The 26150-nt window shown below is 56.3% G+C and overlaps 2 protein-coding genes and 1 long non-coding RNA gene across 6 annotated transcripts in view; 2 read left to right on the forward strand and 1 right to left on the reverse strand.

Moving 5' to 3' along the window:
* Positions 1–745: 745 nt before the first annotated feature.
* On the forward strand, positions 746–5387 carry LOC134553714 (transcription factor CP2-like protein 1). Of its 2 annotated transcripts, none has more exons than XM_063403744.1 (15): positions 746–903; positions 1127–1278; positions 1361–1431; positions 2168–2273; positions 2334–2440; positions 2536–2688; positions 2841–2951; positions 3031–3128; positions 3197–3251; positions 3350–3452; positions 3536–3626; positions 3731–3807; positions 4755–4900; positions 5024–5075; positions 5144–5387. In XM_063403744.1, exons 1-15 carry the CDS (start codon positions 821–823, stop codon positions 5179–5181), a joined length of 1443 nt encoding a protein of 480 aa, XP_063259814.1. In that variant the 5' UTR covers positions 746–820; the 3' UTR covers positions 5182–5387. The 2 variants fall into 2 exon arrangements, with proteins under 2 accessions (XP_063259814.1, XP_063259815.1); XM_063403745.1 differs by having other exon boundaries at positions 3359–3452.
* Positions 5388–6143: 756 nt separating this feature from the next.
* Positions 6144–9872, forward strand: LOC134553719 (uncharacterized). The gene is made up of 2 exons (XR_010081154.1): positions 6144–6899; positions 7044–9872. It is a non-coding gene; the product is annotated as an uncharacterized LOC134553719 (long non-coding RNA).
* Positions 8168–26150, reverse strand: part of FBXL20 (F-box and leucine rich repeat protein 20) — a 51340-nt gene continuing 33357 nt past the window's right edge. For all 3 annotated transcript variants that reach the window (XM_063403751.1, XM_063403750.1, XM_063403752.1), the window contains exons 6-15: positions 25901–25969; positions 25471–25566; positions 24770–24896; positions 23152–23226; positions 21115–21245; positions 16826–16886; positions 15089–15133; positions 14052–14108; positions 10979–11191; positions 8168–10811 (exon numbers count right to left, since the gene is read on the reverse strand). In XM_063403751.1, coding sequence (XP_063259821.1) covers positions 10704–10811; positions 10979–11191; positions 14052–14108; positions 15089–15133; positions 16826–16886; positions 21115–21245; positions 23152–23226; positions 24770–24896; positions 25471–25566; positions 25901–25969 — 982 coding nt within the window. In that variant the 3' untranslated portion in view covers positions 8168–10703. The remainder of the gene's footprint in view (positions 10812–10978; positions 11192–14051; positions 14109–15088; positions 15134–16825; positions 16887–21114; positions 21246–23151; positions 23227–24769; positions 24897–25470; positions 25567–25900; positions 25970–26150) is intronic.

A 26150-nucleotide genomic window follows, 5' to 3' on the forward strand; every position in this document is an offset into this window, starting at 1 on the left:
CGGGAAATGGAGCTGGGACCCTCCCAGCCCATCACAGGGGTGGGGACACCGGGGTGGGGTTGTGTGACACCCCCCAGGTGTGTGTGTGTGACACCCCCCAGGTGTGACACACCCCCCCCCGTGTGTGTGTGTGACACCCCCAGGTGTGTGTGTGTGTGTGTGTGACACCCCCAGGGGTGTGTGTGTGTGTGTGTGACACCCCCAGGTGTGTGTGTGTGTGACACCCCCAGGGGTGTGTGTGTGTGTGTGTGACACCCCCAGGGGTGTGTGTGTGTGTGTGTGACACCCCCAGATGTGACACTGCCCTGTCATGTCCCAGTGTCCCCATGAGGGGGGGCAGCACCCATAGACCCCCCCCAAATTTGACAACACCCAAGGAGGGGACACAGCCCACAACCCCCACCTTGACCCGCGGGGGCTGTGCAAACTCCCCTTCTCTGCCCAAAATGAGCCCAAACTCCCCTTCTCTGCCCAAAATGAGCCCAAACTCCCCTTTTCTGCCCAAAATGAGCCAAATCTGGCAGAAATTAAAGGGTTTTACATGGGGGGGGTGACAGGGACACACCGGGGGTTCTCGGCTGCGACAAAGGGACAGGGGAGCCCTCGGGTCCCCCCCCCCCACACTGAACTGTCACCAAACGCCGCCCCTCCCTCCCCGTGTTTACTGTCAACACCCCAAACTGGTCCCGACTGGGCCAAACTGGGCCCGGCCCCGCTCACCCCCCCCTCCCCGTGCCTATAAAGGTGGGGGTGGGGCCGCCCCCCTGTCCCTCTGCGCTGTCCCCTCCGCTCGCGGGGTGTCCCCCCTGCCGCCCCCACCATGCTCTTCTGGCACGGCCAGCCCGACCACTGCTGGCCCAGCGCTGGGGACATGTACCCCGTGCCCGGCCCGGGGCCGCTCAGGTACCCCCAGAGCCGCGGGGCGCGGGGAAACTGAGGCACGGCCGAGCGCCCACCCCATCCGGGGGCGCTCAGGTACCCCCAAACCCGCGGGGCGCGGGGAAACTGAGGCACAGCCGAGCGCCCACCCCATCCGGGGGCGCTCAGGTACCCCCAAACCCGCGGGGCGCGGGGAAACTGAGGCACGGCCGAGCGCCCACCCCATCCGGGGGTCGTTGTCCCGCAGGGACCCCCCCGTGCTGCCGTACCTGAAGCAGGAGGAGCCCGGCGCCATCTCCACGTCGCAGCCGCCGCTCCCCGCGTTCCAGTACCTGCTGTGCGCGCCCACCTCCCCGGCCGTGCGGCTCCACGAGGAGACCCTCACCTACCTCAACCAGGGTGAGTCTGGGGGCGCCCCGGAGGAGGGACCCCCCTCCGCGGGGGGCTCAGCGCCCGCTCCGAGCCCCCCGCCCCTCCCCAGGGCAGTCGTACGAGATCCGCATGATGGGAGCGCCCCGGGGGGACCCCGCCGAGGGCCGCAGGGTGGTCAAGGTGAGCGGGGCGGGGGAAACGTCGGGGAAAAGCTCCGGGAGGAAATCCCAGCTCAGTCCCAGTCCGGACCCGCCTCAGTCCCAGTCCGGACCCGCCTCAGTCCCAGTCCGGACCCGCCTCAGTCCCGGTCCGGACCCGCCTCAATCCCGGTCCGGACCCGCCTCAGTCCCAGTCTAGACCCAGCTCAGTCCCAGTCCGGACCCGCCTCAGTCCCAGCCTAGACCCAGCTCAGTCCCAGTCCGGACCCGCCTCAGTCCCGGTCCGGACCCGCCTCAGTCCCGGTCCAGACCCAGTTTTGCCCCAGTGCAGCCTCATCTGAGCCCCAGTTCCGTCCCATTTCAGCCTCGTACGTCCAGTTCTACCCCAGTGCAGCCGCAGTTTTGCCACAGCCCAGCCCCAGTTCAGCCCAATCTCAGCCCCATCTCAGCCCCAGTTCAAACCCAGTCTAACCCCAGTTCTACCCCAGTCCAAGCCCAGCTCAGCCCCACTCCAGCCCAGTGTCCCGTGGGGCAGTGGCCGTGGGCTCAGCCCACTCCGTGGCCGTGGGCTCAGCCCGCTCCGTGTCCTGGCTCCGGCCGTGGCCGTGGGCTCAGCCCGCTCCGTGTCCTGGCTCCGGCCGTGGCCGTGGGCTCAGCCCGCTCCGTGTCCTGGCTCCGGCTGTGGCCGTGGCCGTGGCTCGGTCCGTGGGCTCAGCCCGCTCCGTGTCCTGGCTCCGGCCGTGGCCGTGGCTGTCCAGAGCGTGGTCCGCGTGGTTTTCCACGACCGGCGCCTGCAGTACTCGGAGCAGCAGCAGCTCGAGGGCTGGCGCTGGAGCCGCCCCGGCGATCGGATCCTCGACATCGGTGGGTGCCGGGGCTGGGGGGCCGGGGGGCTGCGGGGGCCGCGCTGACCCCCTCCCGCAGACATCCCGCTCTCCGTGGGGATCCTGGAGCCCCAAATCCACCCCACGCTGCTCAACACGGTGGAATTCCTCTGGGACCCCTCCAGGCGCACCTCCGTGTTCGTGCAGGTGGGAGCCGGGCCCGGGCGGGGCTTTGGGGGGCTCAGGGGGGTCTGGGGGGGTCTCAGCCCTCAGTCCCGACCCCGCTGTCCCCCCCATCCCAGGTTCACTGCATCAGCACCGAGTTCACGCTGCGGAAGAACGGGGGGGAGAAGGGGGTCCCGTTCCGCATCCAGATCGACACCTTCGGGGCGGGGGGCAAGGGGGACCCCCCCGAGCACCTGCACTCCGCCAGCTGCCTCGTCAAGGTGTTCAAGGTACCGGGGAGGGGGGAAAACCAGTGCCCCCAGTGGGACCAGTGCCCCCCCGCTACTGGGAGATGCAGCTCTGGGGGTGGGTGCGCAGCGGGGTCTGGGCACCCCAAGGACCCGGGGGTCCTGGGGGGTCCCGTCCTCACCCCCCGGCACAGCCCAAGGGCGCCGATAGGAAGCAGAAGACGGACCGGGAGAAGGTGGAGAAGCAGCCGGCGGCGGAGCGGGAGAAGTTCCAGCCGGCCTACGAGAGCACCGTGCTGGCCGAGGTGGGGCCCGGCCCCGGCGCCCCCCGCGGGCCGGGGGCACCCCCGGGACCCTGCACCCATCACCGCCCTCCCTCCCCAGTGCCCCCCGTGGCCGGACGCGCTGGGTGCCCCCCACAGCCCCCCGGGCACCCCGGGGCTGCCGTCCCCGCACCCCTTCAAGCTGCTGAGCCCCGAGAGGTGAGCGGGGACCCCCGGACCCCCTTTCCCCCGTGCTGAGGTCCCCGCTGAGCCCGCCCGTCCCGCAGGGTGTGCGCGTCCCCCGCCTGCGCCTCCGAGGGCCCCGCGGAGAGTCCCGGCGAGGTGAGGGAGCCGCCGGTGCAGCCCCGGAGCCCCCCCGGCCCCCCAGGAGGGGCTGAGGGTGTCCCCGCTCGGGTCGTGCCCCGCTGAGCCCCCCTGAGCCCCCCCAGGCGCTGAGCCCCTGCGCATCGCCCCTGGAGACGCAGCAGTGGCTGCTCCGGCGCCGCTTCTCCACCTGCGCCCGCGTCTTCGCCAACTTCAGCGGTGAGACCCCGGGCCGGGCTGGGGGGCAGAGCCGGGGCCCCCTTCTGCCGCCCCCTGAGCCCCCCGAGCCCCCCTGTCCGCAGGCGCCGATCTGCTGAAGCTCTCCCGCAGGGACCTGATCCAGATCTGCGGAGCCCCCGACGGGATCCGCCTGTGCCACGCCCTGGCGGGCAGGTGAGGCTCCCGCGGCCCCGCCGCCCCTTCCTGGGGACCCCCGGAGGCTCCGTGGGGCCCGGCCACACCCTGCGACCCCCGCCAGACCCCGCTCTGCCCCCCAGGTGCCCGCGGCCCCGGCTGACCCTGTACGTGGCACGGGAGCCCGGAGGGGCTGAGGGTGCGGAGGATGCGGGATCAGGTGAGGAGGGGCTCAGGTGTGTGGGGAGGGGCTCAGGTGTGTGGGGAGGGGCTCAGGTGTGTGGGGAGGGGATCAGGTGTGTGGGGAGGGGGATGAGGTGTGTGGGGAGGGGGATGAGGTGTGTGGGGAGGGGCTCAGGTGTGTGGGGAGGGGCTCAGGTGTGTGGGGAGGGGGTTCAGGTGTGTGGGGAGGGGGATGAGGTGTGTGGGGAGGGGCTCAGGTGTGTGGGGAGGGGCTCAGGTGTGTGGGGAGGGGGTTCAGGTGTGTGGGGAGGGGGATGAGGTGTGTGGGGAGGGGCTCAGGTGTGTGGGGAGGGGGATGAGGTGTGTGGGGAGGGGTTCAGGTGTGTGGGGAGGGGCTCGGGTGTGTGGGGAGGGGGATGAGGTGTGTGGGGAGGGGTTCAGGTGTGTGGGGAGGGGTCTCAGGTGTGTGGGGAGGGGTCTCAGGTGTGTGGGGAGGGGGATCAGGTGTATGGGGAGGGGCTCGGGTGTGTGGGGAGGGGTCTCAGGTGTGTGGGGAGGGGCTCAGGTGTGTGGGGGAGGGGGCTAAGTGTGTGGGGAGGGGGCTCAGGTGTGTGGGGAGGGGCTCAGGTGTGTGGGGAGGGGGCTCAGGTGTGTGGGGAGGGGCTCAGGTGTGTGGGGAGGGGTCTCGGGTGTGTGGGGAGGGGTTCAGGTGTGTGGGGAGGGGGTTCAGGTGTGTGGGGAGGGGGCTCAGGTGTGTGGGGAGGGGGATCAGGTGTGTGGGGAGGGGGCTCAGGTGTGTGGGGAGGGGATCAGGTGTGTGGGGAGGGGGTTCAGGTGTGCGGGGAGGGGGCTCAGGTATGTGGGGAAGGGGATCAGGTGTGTGGGGAGGGGTCTCGGGTGTGTGGGGAGGGGGCTCAGGTGTGCGGCAGCGCAGGGATGGAGGGTGGGCGCTCACAGCCCTGTCCCTGTTCCGTCCCTCCCCAGGGCTGTACCAGGAGCTGCACCTGCAGCTCCTCACCGCGGCCGAGCTCTCCGCGAAGCTGGCGGAGCTGCTGGGGCTGCCCCCGGGGCAGATCCTGCGGCTCTCCCGGCAGGGACCCGCCGGCATCCACGTCCTCGTCAGCGACGCGGTGAGGGCGCGGCGACAGCCGGGGAGGGGAGGGACAGACCCCGGCCCCTGGGGGTCCCCAGAGCTGGGGCAGGACGGGGTCAGCCCCCCCGAGCCCCTCTGAGCTCGCCCCTCTGCCCCGCAGATGATCAGGAACCTCCAGGACGAGACGAGTTTCGTGGTGGCGATCGGCAAAGGTACCGCGGTGGCCGCGGGCGGGCGGGGGGCGATCGCTGGCCCCGGCTGAGCCGCGTCCCCCCCGCAGCCCCCGGCCCCGACGGTTTCCAGCTGCTGCTGCGGTAGGAGCGGCCCCGGAGCTGCGAGGGGAGATCTCCGCTGGAACCGGGGCCGTGCGGGGACGGGGAGAGGAGCCCGAGGCCGGCGCAGTCCCGGAGCTCTCCCTGCGCCCCTGCCGGGCCCCCCCGAGGGGATGGGACCCGTCCCGTCCCCGCAGCCGCCGCGGGTCCCTCCCCGTGTCCCCGCTCTGCATTAAAGGACCCGGGAGCGGCCCCAGCGCGGCCTCGTCCCTGCGGCGCCCGCGGGGGTTTGGGGTGCCCCGGGTGGATTTGGGGTGCGCGGAGAGTCCCTCGTGCCCAGCAGGGGGCAGGGCAGGGGACAGGGCAGGGGACACCCGGGCAGGGGACAGGGCAGGGGACAGGGCAGGGGACAGGGCACGGGACACCCGGGCAGAGGACAGGGCAGGGGACACTGGGGCAGGGGACAGGGCAGGGGACAGGGCAGGGGACACCCGGGCAGGGGGCAGGGCAGGGGACAGGGCAGGGGACAGGGCACGGGACACCCGGGCAGGGGACAGGGCAGGGGACACTGGGGCAGGGGACAGGGCAGGGGACACCTGGGGCAGGGGACACCCGGGCAGGGGGCAGGGCAGGGGACAGGGCAGGGGACAGGGCAGGAGACACCCGGGCAGGGCAGGTCCCGTCCCACCCCGCGGGGACGGAACCGGCCGCGGCACCGAGCCCGGGGCAGCCGCAGCCGGCAGAGCCCGGTGCCGCCTCCTTCCAGCCGGGAATGGATCAACACCGGATCCTCCCCTGAGCCCCGCTCGGGCAGAGCCGGCGGAGCGGGACCGGGAACGTCCTTGGGAGGGCAAGGACGGGATTGGGATAAACAAAGGGGGGGCGGGAGGAGCTGGGAGAGCGCCCCGGACCGGGGCTGCCATCGCGGACACGGGGACAAGGGGAGGACGCGGGGACAAGGGGAGGACACGGGGACAAGGGGAGGACACGGGGACAAGGGGAGGACGCGGGGACAAGGGGAGGACTCGGGGACAAGGGGAGGACACGGGGACAAGGGGAGGACGCGGGGCCCTGAACCCATCGCTGGAGGGGACAAGGGAACATCCCCGAGCCTCCCAAAACCCCCCATGGGGATCCAGATCTTGGTCCCACAGCCCTTTCCCGACTGTCCCCTCTGTCCCCACCCCGCAGAGGTGGCCCGCTGTCACCAGGGCCATTCACCACCTGTATTTATGTATTTCCTTGCACCTCACGGCGCTGTCACACCCGCAGTGCCCAGACGAGCACAGACACCATTTACACACCATTTACACACCATTTACACACCATTTACACACCATTTACACACCATTTTCCAGCTCTCTCCGTGCCCAGGCCCAGCCCAGCCCCTCGGAGCCCCCCAGTTAAAATGTACTGAAGCCCCTGAGGGTCCCCAGCCCCGGGAGGGGACACAGGGCTGAGCTGGGAGCGGGGGGTGCACAGAGGAGGGGGCTGCCACCCCTGGGGACCCCCGGGTGGGCTCAGTCGCGCCTTTGGGGACAGAGGATGAAGCACAAAGAGCCCCGGGTGTGGCACTGCTGGCACGGGGTGGCACTGCCAGCCTGGGATAGGGACCGGATTCCTTCATCCCTTCAAAAATCAACTCCAAACCTCCGTGCGGGGCCAGCCGGAGCCCCGGGGCAGTGACAGGGACAAGGAGGTGACACCGCCAGGGGACACCGCCAGGGGACACCGCCAGGGGACACTGGCAGGTGACACCGCCAGGTGACACCGCCGGGTGACACCGCCAGGGGACACTGCCGGGTGACACTGCCAGGGGACACTGCCAGGTGACACTGCCAGGGGACACCGCCAGGGGACACTGCCAGGGGACACTGCTCGGGTGACACTGCCGGGTGACACCGCCAGGGGACACTGCTCGGGTGGCTCCTGGGAGGGGCCAGGGAGAACAAAGGGAAGGCACGGCCTGAGCTGGGAATTGAGGAGGAAAAGCGGCTTTTCCCTGATTTTCTCCATCGTTTTGGCCCCACATCCCCCAGGCTGCAGCACAGGAGCCTCTGCCGGGCTTTGGAACAGAGGGAGGGCAGAAACCTCATCCTGGATGGCACAAAAGGGAGCAAAAGGGAATAAACGCCCCAAAACAGCCCCCAGGCCCCTCGAGCACACAACCCCTCAGCAGAAAACCAAAATGTTTCAGGACATTTTCCAGGACACTGCAGCCAAGAACCTTTTCACACTGACCCCAATCCATTTCTATCCTGCCAAAACCTCCCAAACTACCCCAAAACTCACGACAGCAGCACCCAGCCATGAACAGCAGAGAGAAAATCAAACAGAAATACAAAGGGAATTACAGAGATGGGCAGAAAACAGGAATTTGTTGGTTTGGAACAACCCCTGTGGCAGCACTTCCCACCTGCCCCATCCTCACCCTGCCACGGAATCGGGATAAAAGGAGCTGCAGCATCTCCAAAGCCCAGAAATTCCTTTGTTTTTTGGGTTGCACTGGATCTGCTCAGCCTTGCTGGAGGATCTGCTACCCCACGATCTGTTTCCCTGGAACTGGGCTGTGCTGAGAGGTAAATCCAGGCTCCAGAAGATTCTGCTGGAGGTGGGGACGCTCCAGGCCCTGCTCCACAACCACGGAGGATCCAGGGAGAGGAACAGCTCAGGGGATGAGATCCAAGGGGCTGCCCCAGCCAGCCCAGAGGGAGTTTGGGATGGGATGGGATCCTCAGCCAGGGCTGGCTCTGCGCTGGAGCTGCTCCAGAGCTCCCCTGACACCTCAGGAACCCCAGGATGGAGCAATTCCCCAATTCCTCCCCATTTTGGGCACTGAACCCCGGCAGGGCCCCAGGCTGGAGGGGGCTCGGAGCATCCCGGGGTATGGAAGGGGTCCCTGGGTCAGCTCCCAGCTCCTCCCACCCCAAACCATTCCACGATTCCACACAAACACTCAGAGCACCCCCAGGAGGAGCTGCCCCACGCAGGAGGTGAATTTTCCCCAAGAGATTCCCCCAGTGAGACACGGCTTGGAAAATGGTGTTTATTGGTATTTATAAATATAAACATCAGGAAGAGTCCATTTGAAGACGGATAATTGACTTAAAAGGACACTGTCAAGAAGTTTGAGCTACCTTAATGCTGTCACCCTGGTCTGCAAACAGAAAATAAAATTGCTTTGGGTTCTGTGTTCCGGAGTTTTCCCTGGAAAACTCTGCTCTGTTACAAAGGGATCAGTCAGCCCTGGCTCCAAAATCCCGCTCTTCGCTCTCCCCTGCCACAGTAGGAACTAAACAAAAGTGTGGTTTTGTTTATTATTTTCCCAGAGTTGTGCAAATCCTGTGATTGCCGGGTGACCCCTCGCCCGTCCAGTCCGTCACCACCCTGAAACCTGGAGAAAGTTCTGGAAATGAAGGCGCCCAAGGAGAGGGGGAGAATCCACAGCGCTAAAGAGGGTTTGAATAAATATCAGGGATTAAAAGCCGTCTACAGGAGGGCATTGACAGTATCCTTTTAACCACAGCAGCCTGGGCTCGCTCCCAGCAGAGCGAGCGCAGACGGGGGGGGATGGAGGGGAGCAGCTCCGGGACCCTCCTGCTGGGAACAGCAAATTGTCCTTGGAATTCCTGGTGGGAAACCCAGCCCAGCCCCTAAAGCAGCCATGCCTGGGGCTGCAGCTGCCCCCTCCCCACCAGGAGACCCCCAGGACCGAGGAGAGCCCCAGCCCCGAGGGGAGCCCCAGCTCCGAGGGGAGCCCCAGCTCTGAGTGGAACCCCAGCTCTGAGGGGACCCCCAGCTCTGAGGGGAGCCCCAGCTCCAGCTCTGAGGGGACCCCCAGCTCTGGGGGGACCCCCAGTTCTGAGAGGAGCCCCAGCTCCAGGGGGACCCCCAGCTCCAGCTCCGAGGGGACCCCCAGCTCCCGGGTGCAGGGACAGCAGGAATGATGGACACGGCCCCCACAGACCTGACCCTGCCCCATCCTGCCCCCTCCAACCCTCGGGATCTGCCCAGCAGTTCCACACCGGGCCCCTGGAATTCGGCCAGCCCAGGGGCTCCCCTGGAGCACCCGCACCGATTTTGCCTGAAACACCCCCAAAAAAGCAGCCACAGACCCCCCCCTCGCCCAGAGCTGGGCCTGGCACGTCCAAACCCCACCCCGGGGGTCCCAGGGCACCCACACTTACCTGGGGAGGGCGGGAGGAGCCCCGGCAGTGACAGGGAGCAGGGGGGATCCCAGCCCCTGCTCCGTCAGGGAATCCTGAATTCCAAGCAAAAACCTCTGCTTTGCTTTTCCTCGGGGAAAGGACAGCAGGAGGGAACTCACAGTGGCTGGAACAGGGACTAGAATGTTCTCCCTGTGCTGAGAATTATATATTTCTATATATATTGTTCCCTGTGTGGAGAATCGTATCCTCGTCATCGGGATAAAAGCTGGATTCGGGATCAATTTGGACACCCAATCCCTGATCACACAGGCCAGGAGAGCCCAGCCTGGGGGGCAGCTCCACAAACTCCTTTAAAATCCTCCTGACAGCTCATCACAGGCTCAGGCTTCTCCCAGGAAAAAAAATTCCTTATGGATTCATTGCTTTGGGCTGGGAAATCTTAAGAAATGACTGAATCAGAAATTTGGAAAAAATTAAAAAAGAAAAGCAGGATTTGGGCAGGGTATAAAATATGTGGCATTAGAAATTCCAAGCTCTACCACAACAATTTGGGAAAAATCTGGGAAACCTCTGAGCTGGATGCCAGGAAAAGATGAGCCTTGGTGTGAGCTCAGGGTGGGAGCAGGGAAGCACAGGGGAATCCTGGACCACAGGGAAATCCCTGAATCCCAGGGGAATCCTGGATCCCAGGGAAACTCTGGATCCCAGGTGAATCCTGGATCACAGGGGAATCCTGGATCACAGGAAATCCTGGATCCCAGGGAAATCCTGGATCTCAGGGAAACTCTGGATCCCAGGGAATTCTGGACCACAGGGGAGAATCCTGGATCCCAGGGAATCCTGGATCCCAGGGAATCCCTGGATCCCAGGGGATCCTGGATCTCAGGGAATCCTGGATCACAGGAAATCCTGGATCCCAGGGAATCCTGGATCCCAGGGAATCCCTGCCTCGACAGCCGCTGTTTCCCTCCCTCGCTGACCCAAGGACGTGGAACTCGTTGGGGTTTCAGGTTTGTTGGGATTTTCCCTTCCGTGCAATGGCTGCAGGGTCCAGGCGTGCTCCTCTCTCCTCTCCTCTCTTCCAAGGATCTCCGCTCCTTTTCCAGCCTCAGCAGCAGCATCAGTCCCTCCCTCCGGGCCGGGAGCCCTCCCCTCCTCCCCGCAGGGCATTCCCAGGAATTCCCAGCGGGAAGGGTCGGGATGAGGCCGATCCACGCGGGGAAAAGCCGGCACAGCTCCGGCTCCCAGTCCCTCATCCCGCCGGGATCACAGGGGGCCCCCAGCCCTGCTCACTGGCCCTGGCAAATGACACTGGGATGGCGTTTGCTCCAAGGTTCGGCGTCCCCCGGGCGGCCGGGGCCGTGTCCCAGCCCCGCGGGGCCGGGAGGGGCTTCCAGTGTCATAGGATGATGCAGCATCTGCAGAAGCGCTGTCGGCTGCCGCCCACCGACGGCGGGGGGGTCACCGGAGCGAAGTAGGCGTGGACTTTGATGTTGGGCAGGTGGGTCTGGAACGGGAAACACCGGACGGTGCCAACTGCCCAACCCAAGCCATTCCAGGTTTCCACGGCTCCAAACCCACCGCTGATGATTCCCGCAACCCTTCTGAGCACGGTGCCAGCTCAGCCCTCCCTCCTCCCCGCGGGCAAACCCCGGCGCCGCCGGCGCTGCTCACCCTGAGTCTCTTGATGCCGGCGCGTGTGATCTGCTGGCAGTCGTAGAGCTCTATCCTCTCCAGGCTGTGGCAGCTCTTGAGGTGCTCCAGGGAGGCGTCGGTGATCAGGGGGCAGTTGTCCAGCTCGATCACCTCCAGGCGGTCGTGGGCGCAGGCGCCGTTCCCCAGGTGCCGGATGCCGTCGTCCGTGATCAGCTCGCAGTGGGACAAGCTCTGTTCCCCAAGGAGAGGGGTTAAAACTCTGTTCCCCAAGCACAGGGGTTAAATTCTGTCTGTTCCCCAAGCACAGCGATTAAACTCTGTCTGTTCCCCAAGCACAGGGGTTAAACTAAACTGTGCTCCCCAAGCACAGGGGTTAAACTGTTCCCCAAGCACAGGGGTTAAACTGTTCCCAAGCACAGGGGTTAAACTCACTCTGTTCCCCAAGCACAGGGGTTAAACTGTTCCCAAGCACAGGGGTTAAACTAAACTCTGCTCCCCAAGCACAGGGATTAAAACTGTGCTCCCCAAGCACAGGGGTTAAACTGTTCCCAAGCACAGGGGTTAAACTAAACTCTGCTCCCCAAGCACAGGGATTAAAACTGTGCTCCCCAAGCACAGGGGTTAAACTGTTCCCCAAGCACAGGGGTTAAACTGTTCCCAAGCACAGGGGTTAAACTCACTCTGTTCCCCAAGAACAGGGGTTAAACTCTGTTCCCAAGCACAGGGGTTAAACTGTTCCCAAGCACAGGGGTTAAACCCAGTTCCTGACAGCCCCCCAGGCCAGCCAGGACCTCGTGGGGACGGGAGGGTGGCCCGTGGTTGGTGGCTCTGTGTCACCATGAGATCCTCCTGGTTTGCTGAGCGTTCATACTGAAGTAGAAGGGTTCTCACGCTCATTAATGTAAACAGGAGATCGTGTTTGTAAATATTGCCATTGTTATGAATTTATTCTCCTAGAGAAGGGGGGATTGAATGACAGCCTTGACCAATGTGGGTGAGAGGTGGCAATGCCACTCTCCAATCCATGGTCACCTTGCTAGAGGTATAAAATAGGAAAAAATAAACAAGGCGGGATCTTCTGCCCTGCTGCTCTGACCAGCCTGAACTCCAGCTCTGGGGGTGTCTCTGGCTGCGCTCACAGCGACAGCTCTGGGTCACTCTGTGCTCACTGGAGCCGCTGCGCCCTGGGGGTTTCTGAGGGCTGGTGGGATTCCAAGGGGAAAAATTCCAGCTGGAGGGGGGAAATTCCTCCCTGGGAGGGTGGGGAGTCCCTGGCAGAGGGTCCTGGATCCCTGGCAGTGCCCAGGCCAGGCTGGACGGGCTGGAGCAGCCTGGGGCAGCAGGAGTGTCCCTGCCCACGGGACCAGGACAATCCTTGGGGTCCCTTCCGTGCCTCCAGGGGAGGCAGCTCTGCAGGGAGGAGACCCCGGGGTGGAAATTCCAGCACACCTGGGCTATCCCAGGACACACCTTTGGGACCCCTGGGGCCTCACCCACTGTGGGAGGGACCCCGGGTCGAGGTCCAAGAAGCAGCAGGAACACAACAGGCCCCCCTCAGTGATGATTTTGGGATTTTTGGGCTCTGCTTTCTCCTCAGGGCCTGAGCCAGGAGCTGGAATTGGCTTTCCTGAGGGATGCCTGCACTGGAGAAGCCACAGGGCAGGATCCCTCCTGGCACAGACCCAGAGGTGAGAGACCAAACCCCAGGGATTGATTCCCAAAGGAAAATCACATTCCCACAGGGCAGGATCCCTCCTGGCACAAACCCAGAGGTGAGAGACCAAACCCCAGGGATTGATTCCCAAAGGAAAATCACATTCCCACAGGGCAGGATCCCTCCTGGCACAAACCCAAGGCTGACAGAGCCCAGGGATCCATTCCCAAAGGAAAATCACATTCCCACAGGAAAATCACATTTCCACAGGGCAGGATCTCTCCTGGCACAAACCCAGAGGTGACAGAGCCCAAACCCCAGGGATTCATTCCCAAAGGAAAATCACATTTCCACAGGGCAGGATCCCTCACCACACAAACCCAGAGGTGAGAGACCAAATCGCAGGGATCCATTCCCACAGGAAAATCACATCCCCACAGGAAAATCACATTCCCACAGGAAAATCACATTCCCACAGGGCAGGATCCCTCCAGGGCTGACAGAGCCCAAATCCCAGGGATTCATTCCCAAAGGAAAATCACATTCCCACAGGAAAATCACATTTCCACAGGGCAGGATCTCTCCTGGCACAAACCCAGAGGTGACAGAGCCCAAACCCCAGGGATTCATTCCCACAGGAAAATCACATTCCCACAGGAAAATCACATTCCCACAGGGCAGGATCCCTCACCACACAAACCCAGGGCTGACAGAGCCCAAATCCCAGGGATTCTTTCCCAAAGGAAAATCACATTCCCAAAGGAAAATCCCATTCCCACAGGGCAGGATCCCTCCAGGGCTGACAGAGCCCAAATCCCAGGGATTCATTCCCAAAGGAAAATCACATTTCCACAGGGCAGGATCTCTCCTGGCACAAACCCAGAGGTGAGAGCCCAAATCCCAGGGATTGATTCCCAAAGGAAAATCACATTCCCACAGGGCAGGATCCCTCCTGGCACAAACCCAGGGCTGACAGAGCCCAAATCCCAGGGATTCATTCCCAAAGGAACTCCCCAGAGCCACGGGGCAGCTCCAGCCCCTCCTGCCCTGCCCCACGGATGGCCTGGCAGCTCCTGTGCTGAATTCCCACTTGGAATTCTGCTCCCAGGAGAATCCCCACAGCCCTTTTCCCGTGGGGACCTCCTGTGGGATTCCTGTGGCAGCAGGGGAGGTTCCTCGGGGTCAGATTTTCAGCAAAATTCTTCCAACTGTGAAGTCAGGGATGTTAAAAATCCCTTTTTGTGCAGTCAGGGATGTTTAAAATCCCTTTTTGTGCCGTCAGGGATGTTAAAAATCCCTTTGTGTGCAGTCAGGGATGTTTAAAATCCCTTTTTGTGCCGTCAGGGATGTTAAAAATCCCTTTTTGTGCAGTCAGGGATGTTTAAAATCCCTTTATCTGGAGAAGGGAAATGCTGGAAGTGTCCTTGGAATACTCACCAGGACCTGCAGCCGTGGACAGTGTATGGAGAGCTGGATTAATGTGCTGTCTGTTATCTGGAAAAGAAGGAAAAACCTTTTCATGTTGGTGCTGGGCACGAAGATTTGGGGTTTTTTTTCCCCTCCTGCCAAAGCAGAACTGCAGGATTTTCCCTGATCCATGAGGTTTTCCCACAGGAATCCATCTCCTCACAGAAATCATCTCCTGCCCTTGGAGAAATGGGATGCAGAGGCATCCCTGGATTGTTTTTAAATTTTAAGGAGATGAAATCAGCTCCCAAATGTGGAAGGACGAGGAGGGCTCGGATTCCCTCCCAACACCCTACAGATTTCCCAATTCCCGGTTTTATTCTGGAAAAAGGAATCCCACAAAAAATTCCTATTCCCAACCTCCCAGGTGAGCTGCCAGGGATGGATCCGTGCCCTGGTAAATGAGAGAATTGGGTGGATTCATGGGATATTTGAGAAATTTGGGTATTGTCCATCCCCTCCTGCCTGGGCTGGTGAAATTCCCTTTTTATCTCCCCAATTTCTGCCCAGGAGGGGCAGGACGGGTCCAGCTTTTCCCAGGAATTACAATTCTATTCCCTTTTTCCAATCCACCCTCGGGCCTGGAGGTTTTTTCATGGAATTTTGGGTCAGTTCCACCTTTTTTCCCTGGATTTGCTTCAGCCCAGGTTGATTTCGATCATTGCTGTTTCACAATTTCCCCCACGGTTTTCCAAATCAGAGAAAATTCCCATTATTTTAATCAGGATAAGATTTTTCTCTGGGATTTTCCCTCGAAAATCTGGGATTTTCTCTCACAAATCCATGATTTGACCAGCAGCTCTATATAGTAAATATTTCTAATTTCCAGCACCGTTCCCATGGACTCCAAACCAAGGATAAAATCTCATTCCCAACATTTTCCTCTCCAAATCCAGCCCCTCTTCCCACTCAGAATTCCAGATTAAATTCTGATTTGGAGAAAATCTCATTTTCCCCCGATTTTCCTCCCTGCTGCAGGAGGAGCAGCCGGAGGGGGCAGTTCCTACCTGGACACATTCTTCCAGATCCATTTTTTCAAGTTCATGGCAATTCTGGGAATAAAGAGAATTCCAAACACCCACGGTGAGTGTAAAGTCCAGATAGAAAATAGAAATATTAAAATATATAAAAATATAAAAAGAATATAAAGAATATAAATATTATTTATTATATATACATATAATATATATAATTATTATACATATTATATATACTATATAATATATACTATATAATATATACTATATAATATATAATATATACTATATAATATATACTATATAATATAAAATATATACTATATAATATATATCACATTATATGCATATTATTATATTATATATATTATATTTATACAAATATATATATTATATATAATTAAATAAGCAGTATAATATAAAGATATAGTATATAAATAGTATAAATATTTAGATATTTAGATATAAAGATAAATAGTATATTAAATATAATTATTATAAATATAGAAACATAATAAATAGAAATTAGAAATAGAAATAAACATAAATATAAACACAAATATAAATACAAAAATCCATCTTTATATATAAATATATAAAGGTATATAAATATATAACATACATTATACAAAAATATAAGTATATAAAAATACAAATATAATAAATGATATATAAATAATAATAATAAAAATAAAAATAAATAATAAATGAATGCGTTATGCAGTAAATATAAACAGTACATTAAATATAAATATTATAAATACACAATAAAATAAACATATAAACAGAAAACAAACACACATATAAACACAAACACAAACATAAATATAAATTAACCACCACAAAGACAAAGTTTGCTTTTAAAATTAAGGGGTTTCTCCATGAAATTTCCCAACTGGAAGGAAAACTTAGAATGTTTCTGAAGGGTAATAAAGGAAATTTCACTCATTTAAAGGGATTTTTAATCATGGAGAGTAAAGAGAGTTAAATTTAGGATCATTTGTAGACACACAGTAACATTTATAACTAAATAAATTTAATAAGTAAATAAAAAATAAATATAATTTAAATATACATTTAATAAATAAATTAAAAATAAAACTAAATAAATTATAACTAAATAAATTTATTTATAAATAAATAAAAAAATAAAATAAAAACAAAATAAAATAATAAATAATAATAAATAAAATAATAAATAATTAAAATAAAATAAAATAAAATAAAATAAAATAAAATAAAATAAAGTAAAATAAAATAAAATTAAAATTAAAATAAAATAAGATAAAATAAAATAAAAAAAGTAAAATAAAATAAAATAAAATAAAATTAGATAAAATAAAATAAAATAAAATAAAATAAAATAAAGTAAAATAAAATTAAAATTAAAATAAAATAAGATAAAATAAAATAAAATAAAATAAATAAAGTAAAATAAAATAAAATAAAGTAAAATAAAATAAAATAAAATAAAATAAAATAAAATAAAATAAAATTAGATAAAATAAAATAAAATAAAATAAAATAAAATAAAATAAAATAAAATAAAATAAAATAAAATAAAATAAAATAAAATAAAATAAAAATATTTAACATTTCCCATGGTGTGCATGCAAACCCTCCCAGGCGTGTGAACCAGGACAACACCAAAAACCCCCATCAAACCTGAATTTTTGAACCTTAAACTTCCACCCAAATAAAAAATTTCCCTCAACCTCCCGAATTTTGTTTTTCCCTGGAGCAGGGGCAGGAGGGGAGGGCTCTTACCCTGGCCAGGGTGGTGAAGCCCACGTCGGTGAGCTGGGAACAGCGCGCCACCTCCAGGATCCTGCAGGGCACAGGGGGGGTGGGAAAGTTCATTTTCCCTGGGAGTTTCCTCTGGGTTGCTGTTCCCAGAGTTAATCAGGTTTTCAGGCTTCTCTTTGCCCCGGGTGTTTCACACCAGAGGCAGAGATGACAAACTGAGTCCCCAGTGAGTGTTATCAAGATTGTTTATTCTTAATTATCTCTCAGTTCTTGATGAGCTTTGCAAGGCGTCCCCAGCAGAGCAAGACTGGGGCAGGTCAGAGGGTCCCGGACCCTTTGTACCATTCCCTGACCCAAGCACCGTCCACAAGGAACTTTTTATTTATAAAATTGTACCAATGCTCACTGCCTATGCTAAGATGTCATTTCTACTCTAAACCAATCTCTAAAATCCAACTCAGCAGAAAATGGGGGATGAGAGCAAGAACAAGGAGCACAGGGGCCACTCCCCAATTCCTCCATCTTGTCTCTTCACACCATACACTAAAAATCCTAAATTCTACATTTACATTTCTCAAGGTTCATTTTCCCTGAGATTCTCCTCGGGGTTGGTGTTCCCCAAGGTGCTCAGGGTTCCCCCAGGGTTGCTGTTCCCTGGGAGTTTCCTCTGGGTTGCTGTTCCCAGAGTTAATCAGGTTTTCAGGCTTCTCTTTGCCCTGGGTGTTTCACACCAGAGGTAGAGATGACAAACTGAGTCCCCAGTCTGTGTTATCAAGCTATTCTTAATTATTCTATCAAGTTTATTCTTAATTATTTATCAGTTCTTGTCCAGCTCTGCAGGGCATCCCCAGCAGAGCAGGACACGCGGGGGACTGGGTGGGTCAGAGGGTCCCTTCTGTACAGTACCCCTGACCCAAGCACCGTCCACAATGAACTTTTTATTCACAGAATCATACCAATATTTACTACCCATGCTAAGATGTCATTTCTACTCTAAACCAATCTCTAAAACCCAACTCAGCAGAAAATGGGGGATGAGAGCAAGAACAAGGAGCACAGGGGCCACTCCCCAATTCCTCCATCTTGTCTCTTCAGCCCCATCTGCTAAGAATCCTAATTTCTATATTTATATTCTATAATAAACCATCCACTACTTATTTTAAATTCTTAGGGTTTGTGATTCTTCCTGCGTGTGAGTGTTCACTGCCATGGCAGGGATCAGAGTCAGTGTCCTCCTGGGATCTGTGTGGGTCTGACTGAGCCCCTGGACAGACCCCAGACCCCCCTGGACAGACCCCAGACCCCCCTGGACAGATCCCAGACCCCCCTGGACAGATCCCAGACCCTCCTGGACAGACCCCAGACCCCCCTGGACAGACCCCAGACCCTCCTGGACAGACCCCAGACCCTCCTGGACAGACCCCAGACCCCCCTGGACAGACCCCAGACCCCCCTGGACAGATCCCAGACCCCCCTGGACAGACCCCAGACCCTCCAGGGCAGCCACAGGGATATCCTGGACTCCAACAGGCTGGAGCTCCAGAATTCCAGGAAAAAGCTGGGAATGACCTCTGGAGCCCCAGAATTCCAGGAAAAGGCTGGGAATGACCTCTGGAGCCCCAGAATTCCAGGAAAAGGCTGGGAATGACCTCTGGAGCCCCAGAATTCCAGGAAAAAAAAGCTGGGAATGATCTCTGGAGCCCCAGGATTCCAGGAAAAAGCTGGGAATGATCTCTGGAGCTCCAGAATTCCAGGAAAAAGCTGGGAATGACCTCTGGAGCCCCAGAATTCCAGGAAAAAAAAGATGGAAATGATCTCTGGAGCCCCAGAATTCCAGGAAAAAGCTGGGAATGACCTCTGGAGCCCCAGAATTCCAGGAAAAGGCTGGGAATGACCTCTGGAGCCCCAGAATTCCAGGAAAAGGCTGGGAATGACCTCTGGAGCCCCAAAATTCCAGGAAAAAAAAAGCTGGGAATGATCTCTGGAGCCCCAGGATTCCAGGAAAAAGCTGGGAATGATCTCTGGAGCTCCAGAATTCCAGGAAAAAGCTGGGAATGACCTCTGGAGCTCCAGAATTCCAGGAAAAAGTTGGGAATGACCTCTGGAGCCCCAGAATTCCCAGGAAAAGGCTGGGAATGACCTCTGGAGCCCCAGAATTCCAGGAAAAAAAGGCTGGGAATGACCTCTGGAGCCCCAGAATTCCAGGAAAAAGCTGGGAATGATCTCTGGAGCCCCAGAATTCCAGAAAACCTTGGAATGACCTCTGGAGCCCCAGAATTCCAGGAAAAAAAGGCTGGGAATGACCTCTGGAGCTCCAGAATTCCCAGGAAAAAGCTGGGAATGACCTCTGGAGCCCCAGAATTCCAGAAAAAGTTGGGAATGATCTCTGGAGCCCCAGAATTCCAGGAAAAGGCTGGGAATGACCTCTGGAGCCCCAGAATTCCAGGAAAAAAGGCTGGGAATGACCTCTGGAGCCCCAGAATTCCAGGAAAAAAGGCTGGGAATGACCTCTGGAGCTCCAGAATTCCAGGAAAAAAAGGCTGGGAATGATCTCTGGAGCCCCAGAATTCCAGGAAAAAGCTGGGAATGACCTCTGGAGCCAACCCCAGAATTCCAGGAAAAAAAAGCTGGGAATGACCTCTGGATCCCCAGAATTCCAGGAAAAAAAGGCTGGGAATGACCTCTGGAGCCCCAGAATTCCCAGGAAAAGGCTGGGAATGATCTCTGGAGCCCCAGAATTCCAGGAAAAAAAGGCTGGGAATGACCTCTGGAGCCCCAGAATTCCAGGAAAAGGCTGGGAATGATCTCTGGAGCCCCAGAATTCCAGGAAAAAGCTGGGAATGATCTCTGGAGCCCCAGAATTCCAGGAAAAAAAGGCTGGGAATGACCTCTGGAGCCCCAGAATTCCAGGAAAAAGCTGGGAATGACCTCTGGAGCCCCAGAATTCCAGGAAAAAGCTGGGAATGATCTCTGGAGCCCCAGAATTCCAGGAAAAAGCTGGGAATGACCTCTGGAGCCCCAGAAATCCAGGAAAAAGCTGGGAATGATCTCTGGAGCTCCAGAATTCCAGGAAAAAGCTGGGAATGACCTCTGGAGCCCCAGAATTCCAGGAAAAAAAAGCTGGGAATGACCTCTGGAGCCCCAGAATTCCAGGAAAAAAAGGCTGGGAATGACCTCTGGAGCTCCAGAATTCCAGGAAAAAGCTGGGAATGACCTCTGGAGCCCCAGAATTCCAGGAAAAGGCTGGGAATGACCTCTGGAGCCCCAGAATTCCAAGAAAAAAAAGCTGGGAATGACCTCTGGAGCCAAGCCCGGAGCAGGGGACACGGGAATGTCCCCAGGCAGGGACACTCCAGGGCCTCAGGGAGCTGCTCCAGGGTCTGACACCTGAATTCCTCCTCTGGAATCTGGAATGGTGTTTGTATGGATTTGGGGGATATTTATGGAATTGGGGGTATTTGTATGGATTGGGGGATATTTGTATGGATATTTTATGGATTGGGGAGGTGTTCATATGGATTAGGGGATGTTTGTATTAATTGGGGGATATTTGTAAGGATTTGGGGGATATTTGTACGGATTGCTGGAATTTTTGTATGGATTTGGGGGATATTTGTATGGATTGAGGGGGTATTTGTATGGATTTGGGGATTTCTGTATGGATTAGGGAATATTTGTACGGATCTGGGGAATATTTGTATGGATTTGGGGGATTTTTGTATGGATTGGGGGATTTTTGTAGGGATTAGGGGATATTTATATGGATTGGGGGATATGTATATGGATTAGGGGATATTTGTATGGATTGGGAGATATTTATATGTATTAGGGAATATTTATATGGATTGCTGGAATATTTGTATGGATTAGGGGATATTTGTATGGATTTGGGGGATATTTATATGTATTAGGGGGCATTTATATGGATTGGGGGATTTTTGTATGGATTTGGGGATATTTCTATGGATTGCTGGGATCCCCTCTCAGACGAGATATCCCTATGGATAAATGAGATAATTGGGTGGATTGATGGGATATTTGTACGGATATCTGAGAAATTTGGATGGACACTTGAGAAATCTGTAGGGATCTTTGAGATATTCCGAATTTTCTTCCTGGATCCAGCGGGCACCACACTGGGAGCTCTCCCACTCGAGTTTAAACCCCAAGAATTTGGCGACAACCCAAAAACCACAACCACCCTTGTTCCAAACACCCGGGAAAAGCTCAGGGATAACAATTTTGGGGTGTTGGATGGTTCAGGACCCCTCTGCTGGGTGTTCCATGGGGAAAATCCAGGGAAAACTCACCGGAGGCGAGGGCAATTCTGGCCCAGGGCGTTGAGGATGGCGTCGGTGATGTTGGAGCAGCCGGAGGCGCACAGGGACTGCAGCTTGTGGCAGCCCCTGCAGATGGTGATGAGCCCGTCGTCCGTGATTTGCTGCCAGGGGAAAGCACAAACGCCTCAATCCAGGCAGGACTGGCCTCTCCCAGCTCGGAATTCCAGCCCAGAAAGGGTCATGGGGAGTTTGACTGGAGCAGAGGGAGGATGGACCTCGCTGGGTTTGGGATATCGGGGAAGGGATTTGCAGGGAAAGGTTTTGGGGCTGGGATTCCTGCAGGGCTTTGCAGTTCCTGCTTGGAAAGACACAGGATGTCTGTCTGTCCCTGGCACAGGGGTCTGTCTGTCCCTGTCCTTGGACATAAAGGGTCTGTCTGTCCTGTCCCTGGGCACAGGATGTCTGTCTGTCCCTGTCCCTGTCCCTAGGGGTCTGTCTGTCCCTGTCCTTGGACATAAAGGGTCTGTCTGTCCTGTCCCTGGGCACAGGATGTCTGTCTGTCCCTGTCCCTGTCCCTAGGGGTCTGTCTGTCCCTGTCCCTGGACATAAAGGGTCTGTCCATCCCTGTCCATCCCTGTCCCTGTTCCAGGGGGTCTGTCCCTGTCCCTGGGCACAGGATGTCTGTCTGTCCCTGGCACAGGGGTCTGTCTGTCCCTGTCCCTGTCCCAGGGGGTCTGTCCATCCCTATCCCTGGGCACAGGGGGGTCTGTCTGTCCCTGTCCCTGGGATGTCTGTCTGTCCCTGGCACACGGGTCTGTCTGTCCCTGTCCCAGGGGGTCTGTCCATCCCTGTCCCTGGGCACAGGGGGGTCTGTCTCTCCCTGGCACAGGGGTCTGTCTGTCCCTGTCCCAGGGGGTCTGTCCATCTGTCCCTGGGCACAGGGGTCTGTCCATCCATGTCCCTGGCACAGGATGTCTGTCTGCCCCTGGGCACAGGGGTTCTGTCTGTCTGTCCCTGGGCACAGGATGGCTGTCTGTCCCTGTCCCTGTCCCGGGGGTCTGTCCATCCCTGTCCCTGGGATGTCTGTCTGTCCCTGGCACAGGGGTCTGTCTGTCCCTGTCCCAGGGGGTCTGTCCATCTGTCCCTGGGCACAGGGGTCTGTCCATCCCTGTCCCTGGGATGTCTGGGATGTCTGTCTGTCCCTGGGCACAGGGGTCTGTCTGTCTGTCCCTGGGCACAGGGGTCTGTCCATCCCTGTCCCTGACACAGGGGGTCTGTCTGTCCCTGGGCACAGGGGTCTGTCTGTCCCTGTCCCAGGATGTCTGTCCATCCATCCCTGCTCCTGTGTCACACTGTGGTGGCACAGGGGGTCTGTCTGTCTGTCCCTGTCCCAGGATGTCTGTCCATCCATCCCTGCTCCTGTGTCACACTGTGGTGGCACAGGGGGTCTGTCTGTCCCTGGGCACAGGGGTCTGTCTGTCCCTGTGCACAGGATGTCTGTCCATCCATCCCTGCTCCTGTGTCACACTGTGGTGGCACAGGGGTCTGTCTGTCTGTCCCTGTGCACAGGATGTCTGTCCATCCATCCCCGCTCCTGTGTCACACTGTGGTGGCACAGGGGTCTGTCTGTCCCTGTCCCTGTCCCAGGATGTCTGTCCATCCATCCCCGCTCCTGTGTCACACTGTGGTGGCACAGGGGTCTTCTGTCCCTGGGCACAGGGGTCTGTCTGTCTGTCCCTGTCCCAGGATGTCTGTCCATCCATCCCCGCTCCTGTGTCACACCGTGGTGGCACAGGGAGCCCGTTCCAATCCATTTTTGGGCACACACCCCCATGTTTGGCCCGGCAGGGCTGGCTCAGGGCCCCTCCATGGGCTCAGCCCCGCACGGGGACAGGAGCAGAGCCCCGGCAGCACCAGCCCAGCCCCACGGGAAGGATTTTCCAGCTCATCCCACAGAGGGAAGAGAGAAACAGCCCTGGCACAGCCACGGCGTGGGGCTGGGTGTCCCCGAGGTGCCACCAAGCTGGTGACAAGTGTCCCACTCTGCTGGCGGGCAGTGCCACTCACCAGGCAGGTCTGCAGGTTCAGCGTCACCAGCTCGGGACAGTGGGCGCCGATGAACTTGAGGGCCTCGTCCTCCAGCTGGAAGGGAGAACACAGGGATGGGAACTGGGAGCACTGGGAATTAAAGCTGGGACAGCAGGGAAATTGGGATTCCCTCTGGGGAGCAGGACACGCCAGCTGTGACCACTGCCCCTTTTCCAGAGCTCCAAACCCCTCATTTTCCATTCCCACACTCCCCACGAGGAGCAGGACATGCCAGCCGTGCCCATTCCCACTCTTCCAGAGCCCCAAACCCCTCATTCTCCACTCCCACCCTCCCATTCCCCCTTTTCCAGACCTCCAAATTCCTGATTCTCTATTCTCACTCTCCCCAGGAGCAGCAGGACATGCCAGCCATGCCCATTCCCCCTTTTCCAGAGCTCCAAACTCCTGATTTTCCAGGCCCATGCTCCCACTCCCATTTTTCCAGCGCCCCAAACCCCTCATTTTCCATTTCCACACTCCCATTCCCACTTTTCCAGAGCTCCAAGCCCCTGATTTCCCATTCCCACACTCCCCAGGAGCAGCAGGACATGTCAGCTGTGCCCATTCCCTCTTTTCCAGAGCTCCAAACCCCTCATTCTCCACTCCCACCCTCCCACTCCCACTTTTCCAGAGCCCCAAACCCCTGATTTCCCATTCCCACCCTCCCACTCCCATTTTTCCAGAGCCCCAAACCCTTGATTTTCCATTCCAGCACTCCCATTCCATTTTTCCAGACCTCCAAATCCCTCATTTTCCACACCCACACTCCCATTCCCCCTTTTCCAGAGCCCCAAGCCACCGATTCCCCATTCCCCCTTTTCCAGAGCTCCAAACCCTTGATTTTCCATGCCCACCCTCCTACTCCCATTTTTCCAGAGCCCCAAACCCCTCATTCTCCACTCCCACCCTCCCATTCCCACTTTTCCAGAGCCCCAAACCCCTGATTTCCCATTCCCACGCTCCCCACGAGGAGCAGGACATGCCAGCCATGCCCATTCCCACTTTTCCAGAGCCCCAAACCCCTGATTTCCCATTCCCACACTCCCCACGAGGAGCAGGACATGCCAGCCATGCCCATTCCCACTTTTCCAGAGCCCCAAACCCCTCATTCTCCACTCCCACCCTCCCATTCCCCCTTTTCCAGACCTCCAAATTCCTGATTCTCCATTCTCACTCTCCCCAGGAGCAGCAGGACATGCCAGCCGTGCCCATTCCCCCTTTTCCAGAGCTCCAAACTCCTGATTTTCCAGGCCCATGCTCCCACTCCCATTTTTCCAGCACCCCAAACCCCTCATTTTCCATTTCCACACTCCCATTCCCACTTTTCCAGAGCTCCAAGCCCCTGATTTCCCATTCCCACACTCCCCAGGAGCAGCAGGACATGTCAGCTGTGCCCATTCCCACTTTTCCAGAGCCCCAAACCCCTCATTCTCCACTCCCACCCTCCCATTCCCCCTTTTCCAGAGCCCCAAACCCCTGATTTCCCATTCCCACGCTCCCATTCCCACTTTTCCAGAGCCCCAAACCCCTCATTTCCCATTCCCCTTTTCCAGATCTCCAATCCCCCACCCTCCCATCCCGTTTCCCGGGGCCGTACCTGCGTGCAGCCCTTGAGGGACAGCGCCCGCAGCCCCCCGCAGCCCCGCACCAGCGCCTGGATGCCGTCCTTGGTCACTTGGTCGCACCAGGAGATGATGAGCTGTTCCAGCAGCGGGCATCCCTCGCTGGGGACACAGGGACACTCCTGGGAAAGCTCCTCTGCCTCGGGGACAATCCCACTCCCAGGCAGAAACTCTGCTGTTCCCGTTTTTTTGGGATGCAGACAGCGCTGCTGCCCCACCCTGTTGCCCTGGGTTTTCTGAGATTTTTTAAAGCTTTCTACTTGTTTGTAAGATGGAGTCAGTTCTTTAGTTTCTGTACAATATTAAGGGTCAGTTTTTCACTTTCTCACACTTTGGAACATAAACAACCTTTCTTGTTTTTGTTCATTGTCCTTTGCTTACATATTTCCAGCCTGAAAACAATGTTGGTTGACAGCTGCTCTGGCCAGTGGGGTGAAGGGGCAGTAACCCCAAGATCCAATGTGCTTCCAGACCCACAAAATTATAAAAAGAAAGAAATAAACAGGCTGTGGCCTTCTTTTTCTCAGTAGGGAGCAGCTTTCACTGAAACCTCTGCCTCTGTGTGGTTGATTATTGCGTTCCGGGCAACCCCACCGGGCAAAGGGAGGGAATGAGTGGAGGATCTCGGAGGTGTTTTCCAGAATTCCATGGAAAATTCCCAGGTTTTGGCTCTTACCTCAGTGCTTTCAGGGACAGGTTGGTGATGGAGGTGCAGGAAGCCAAATCCAGGTGCCTGAGTTTGGAGCAGAACTTGCTGAGGCTGGTGCAGGTGCTGGAAGAGACACAGGGGACAATCCTGGCACTGGATCCATCCCAGGACAGAAATCCCAAAAATCCCGAGGGATGGGCAGGGTGGGCACCAGCACGGGGTGTCAGGGTAATAAAAATTCCTTTTTTCTGCTCATTTTCTGGATTTTAGAGCAGCCGTGGCTGCCCCTGGATCCCTGGCAGTGCCCAGGGGTGCTGAAGGTGTCCCTGCCCTGACACGGGTGGGATTTGAGGTCCTTCCAAGCCAAATTGGAATTTGGAATTCCAGGATTCCATGGAAAAGCTCCCACACTCCCAAATTTGGCTTTTTTTGGCAGCCAGGGGTGATTTTCACTCACGCGTCCGTGATCTTGGTGCAGCCATTGAGGTTCAACACTTCGATGTTCCTGCAGTTCTGGGCAAAGGTCCTTGGGGAGAGCAGAGGGAAAACGTTGGGATTGTCAGAAAATGGAATTTCAGGGGGTTTTAACAGCTCAGATTCGAGTTTTATAAAATGGCCCCTGGCAGATTGAAGAGGAAAATGGAGAAAATCAAGAAGGAAATCAAGAGGAAAATCAAGAAAATCAAAAGAATCAAGAAAGAAGAAAG

This window comes from Prinia subflava, chromosome 8 (genome assembly GCF_021018805.1).
Source record: "Prinia subflava isolate CZ2003 ecotype Zambia chromosome 8, Cam_Psub_1.2, whole genome shotgun sequence".
Classification (NCBI taxonomy): domain Eukaryota; kingdom Metazoa; phylum Chordata; class Aves; order Passeriformes; family Cisticolidae; genus Prinia; species Prinia subflava.

Coding starts and splice junctions, on each gene's coding strand:
- LOC134553714 (XM_063403744.1), top strand. CDS start 821: ATGCTCTTCTGGCACGGCCAGCCCGACCACTGCTGGCCCAGCGCTGGG. Junction 2,274..2,333: donor CGATCGGATCCTCGACATCG/GTGGGTGCCGGG, acceptor CCCCTCCCGCAG/ACATCCCGCTCTCCGTGGGG. Junction 3,129..3,196: donor AAGCTGCTGAGCCCCGAGAG/GTGAGCGGGGAC, acceptor CCCGTCCCGCAG/GGTGTGCGCGTCCCCCGCCT.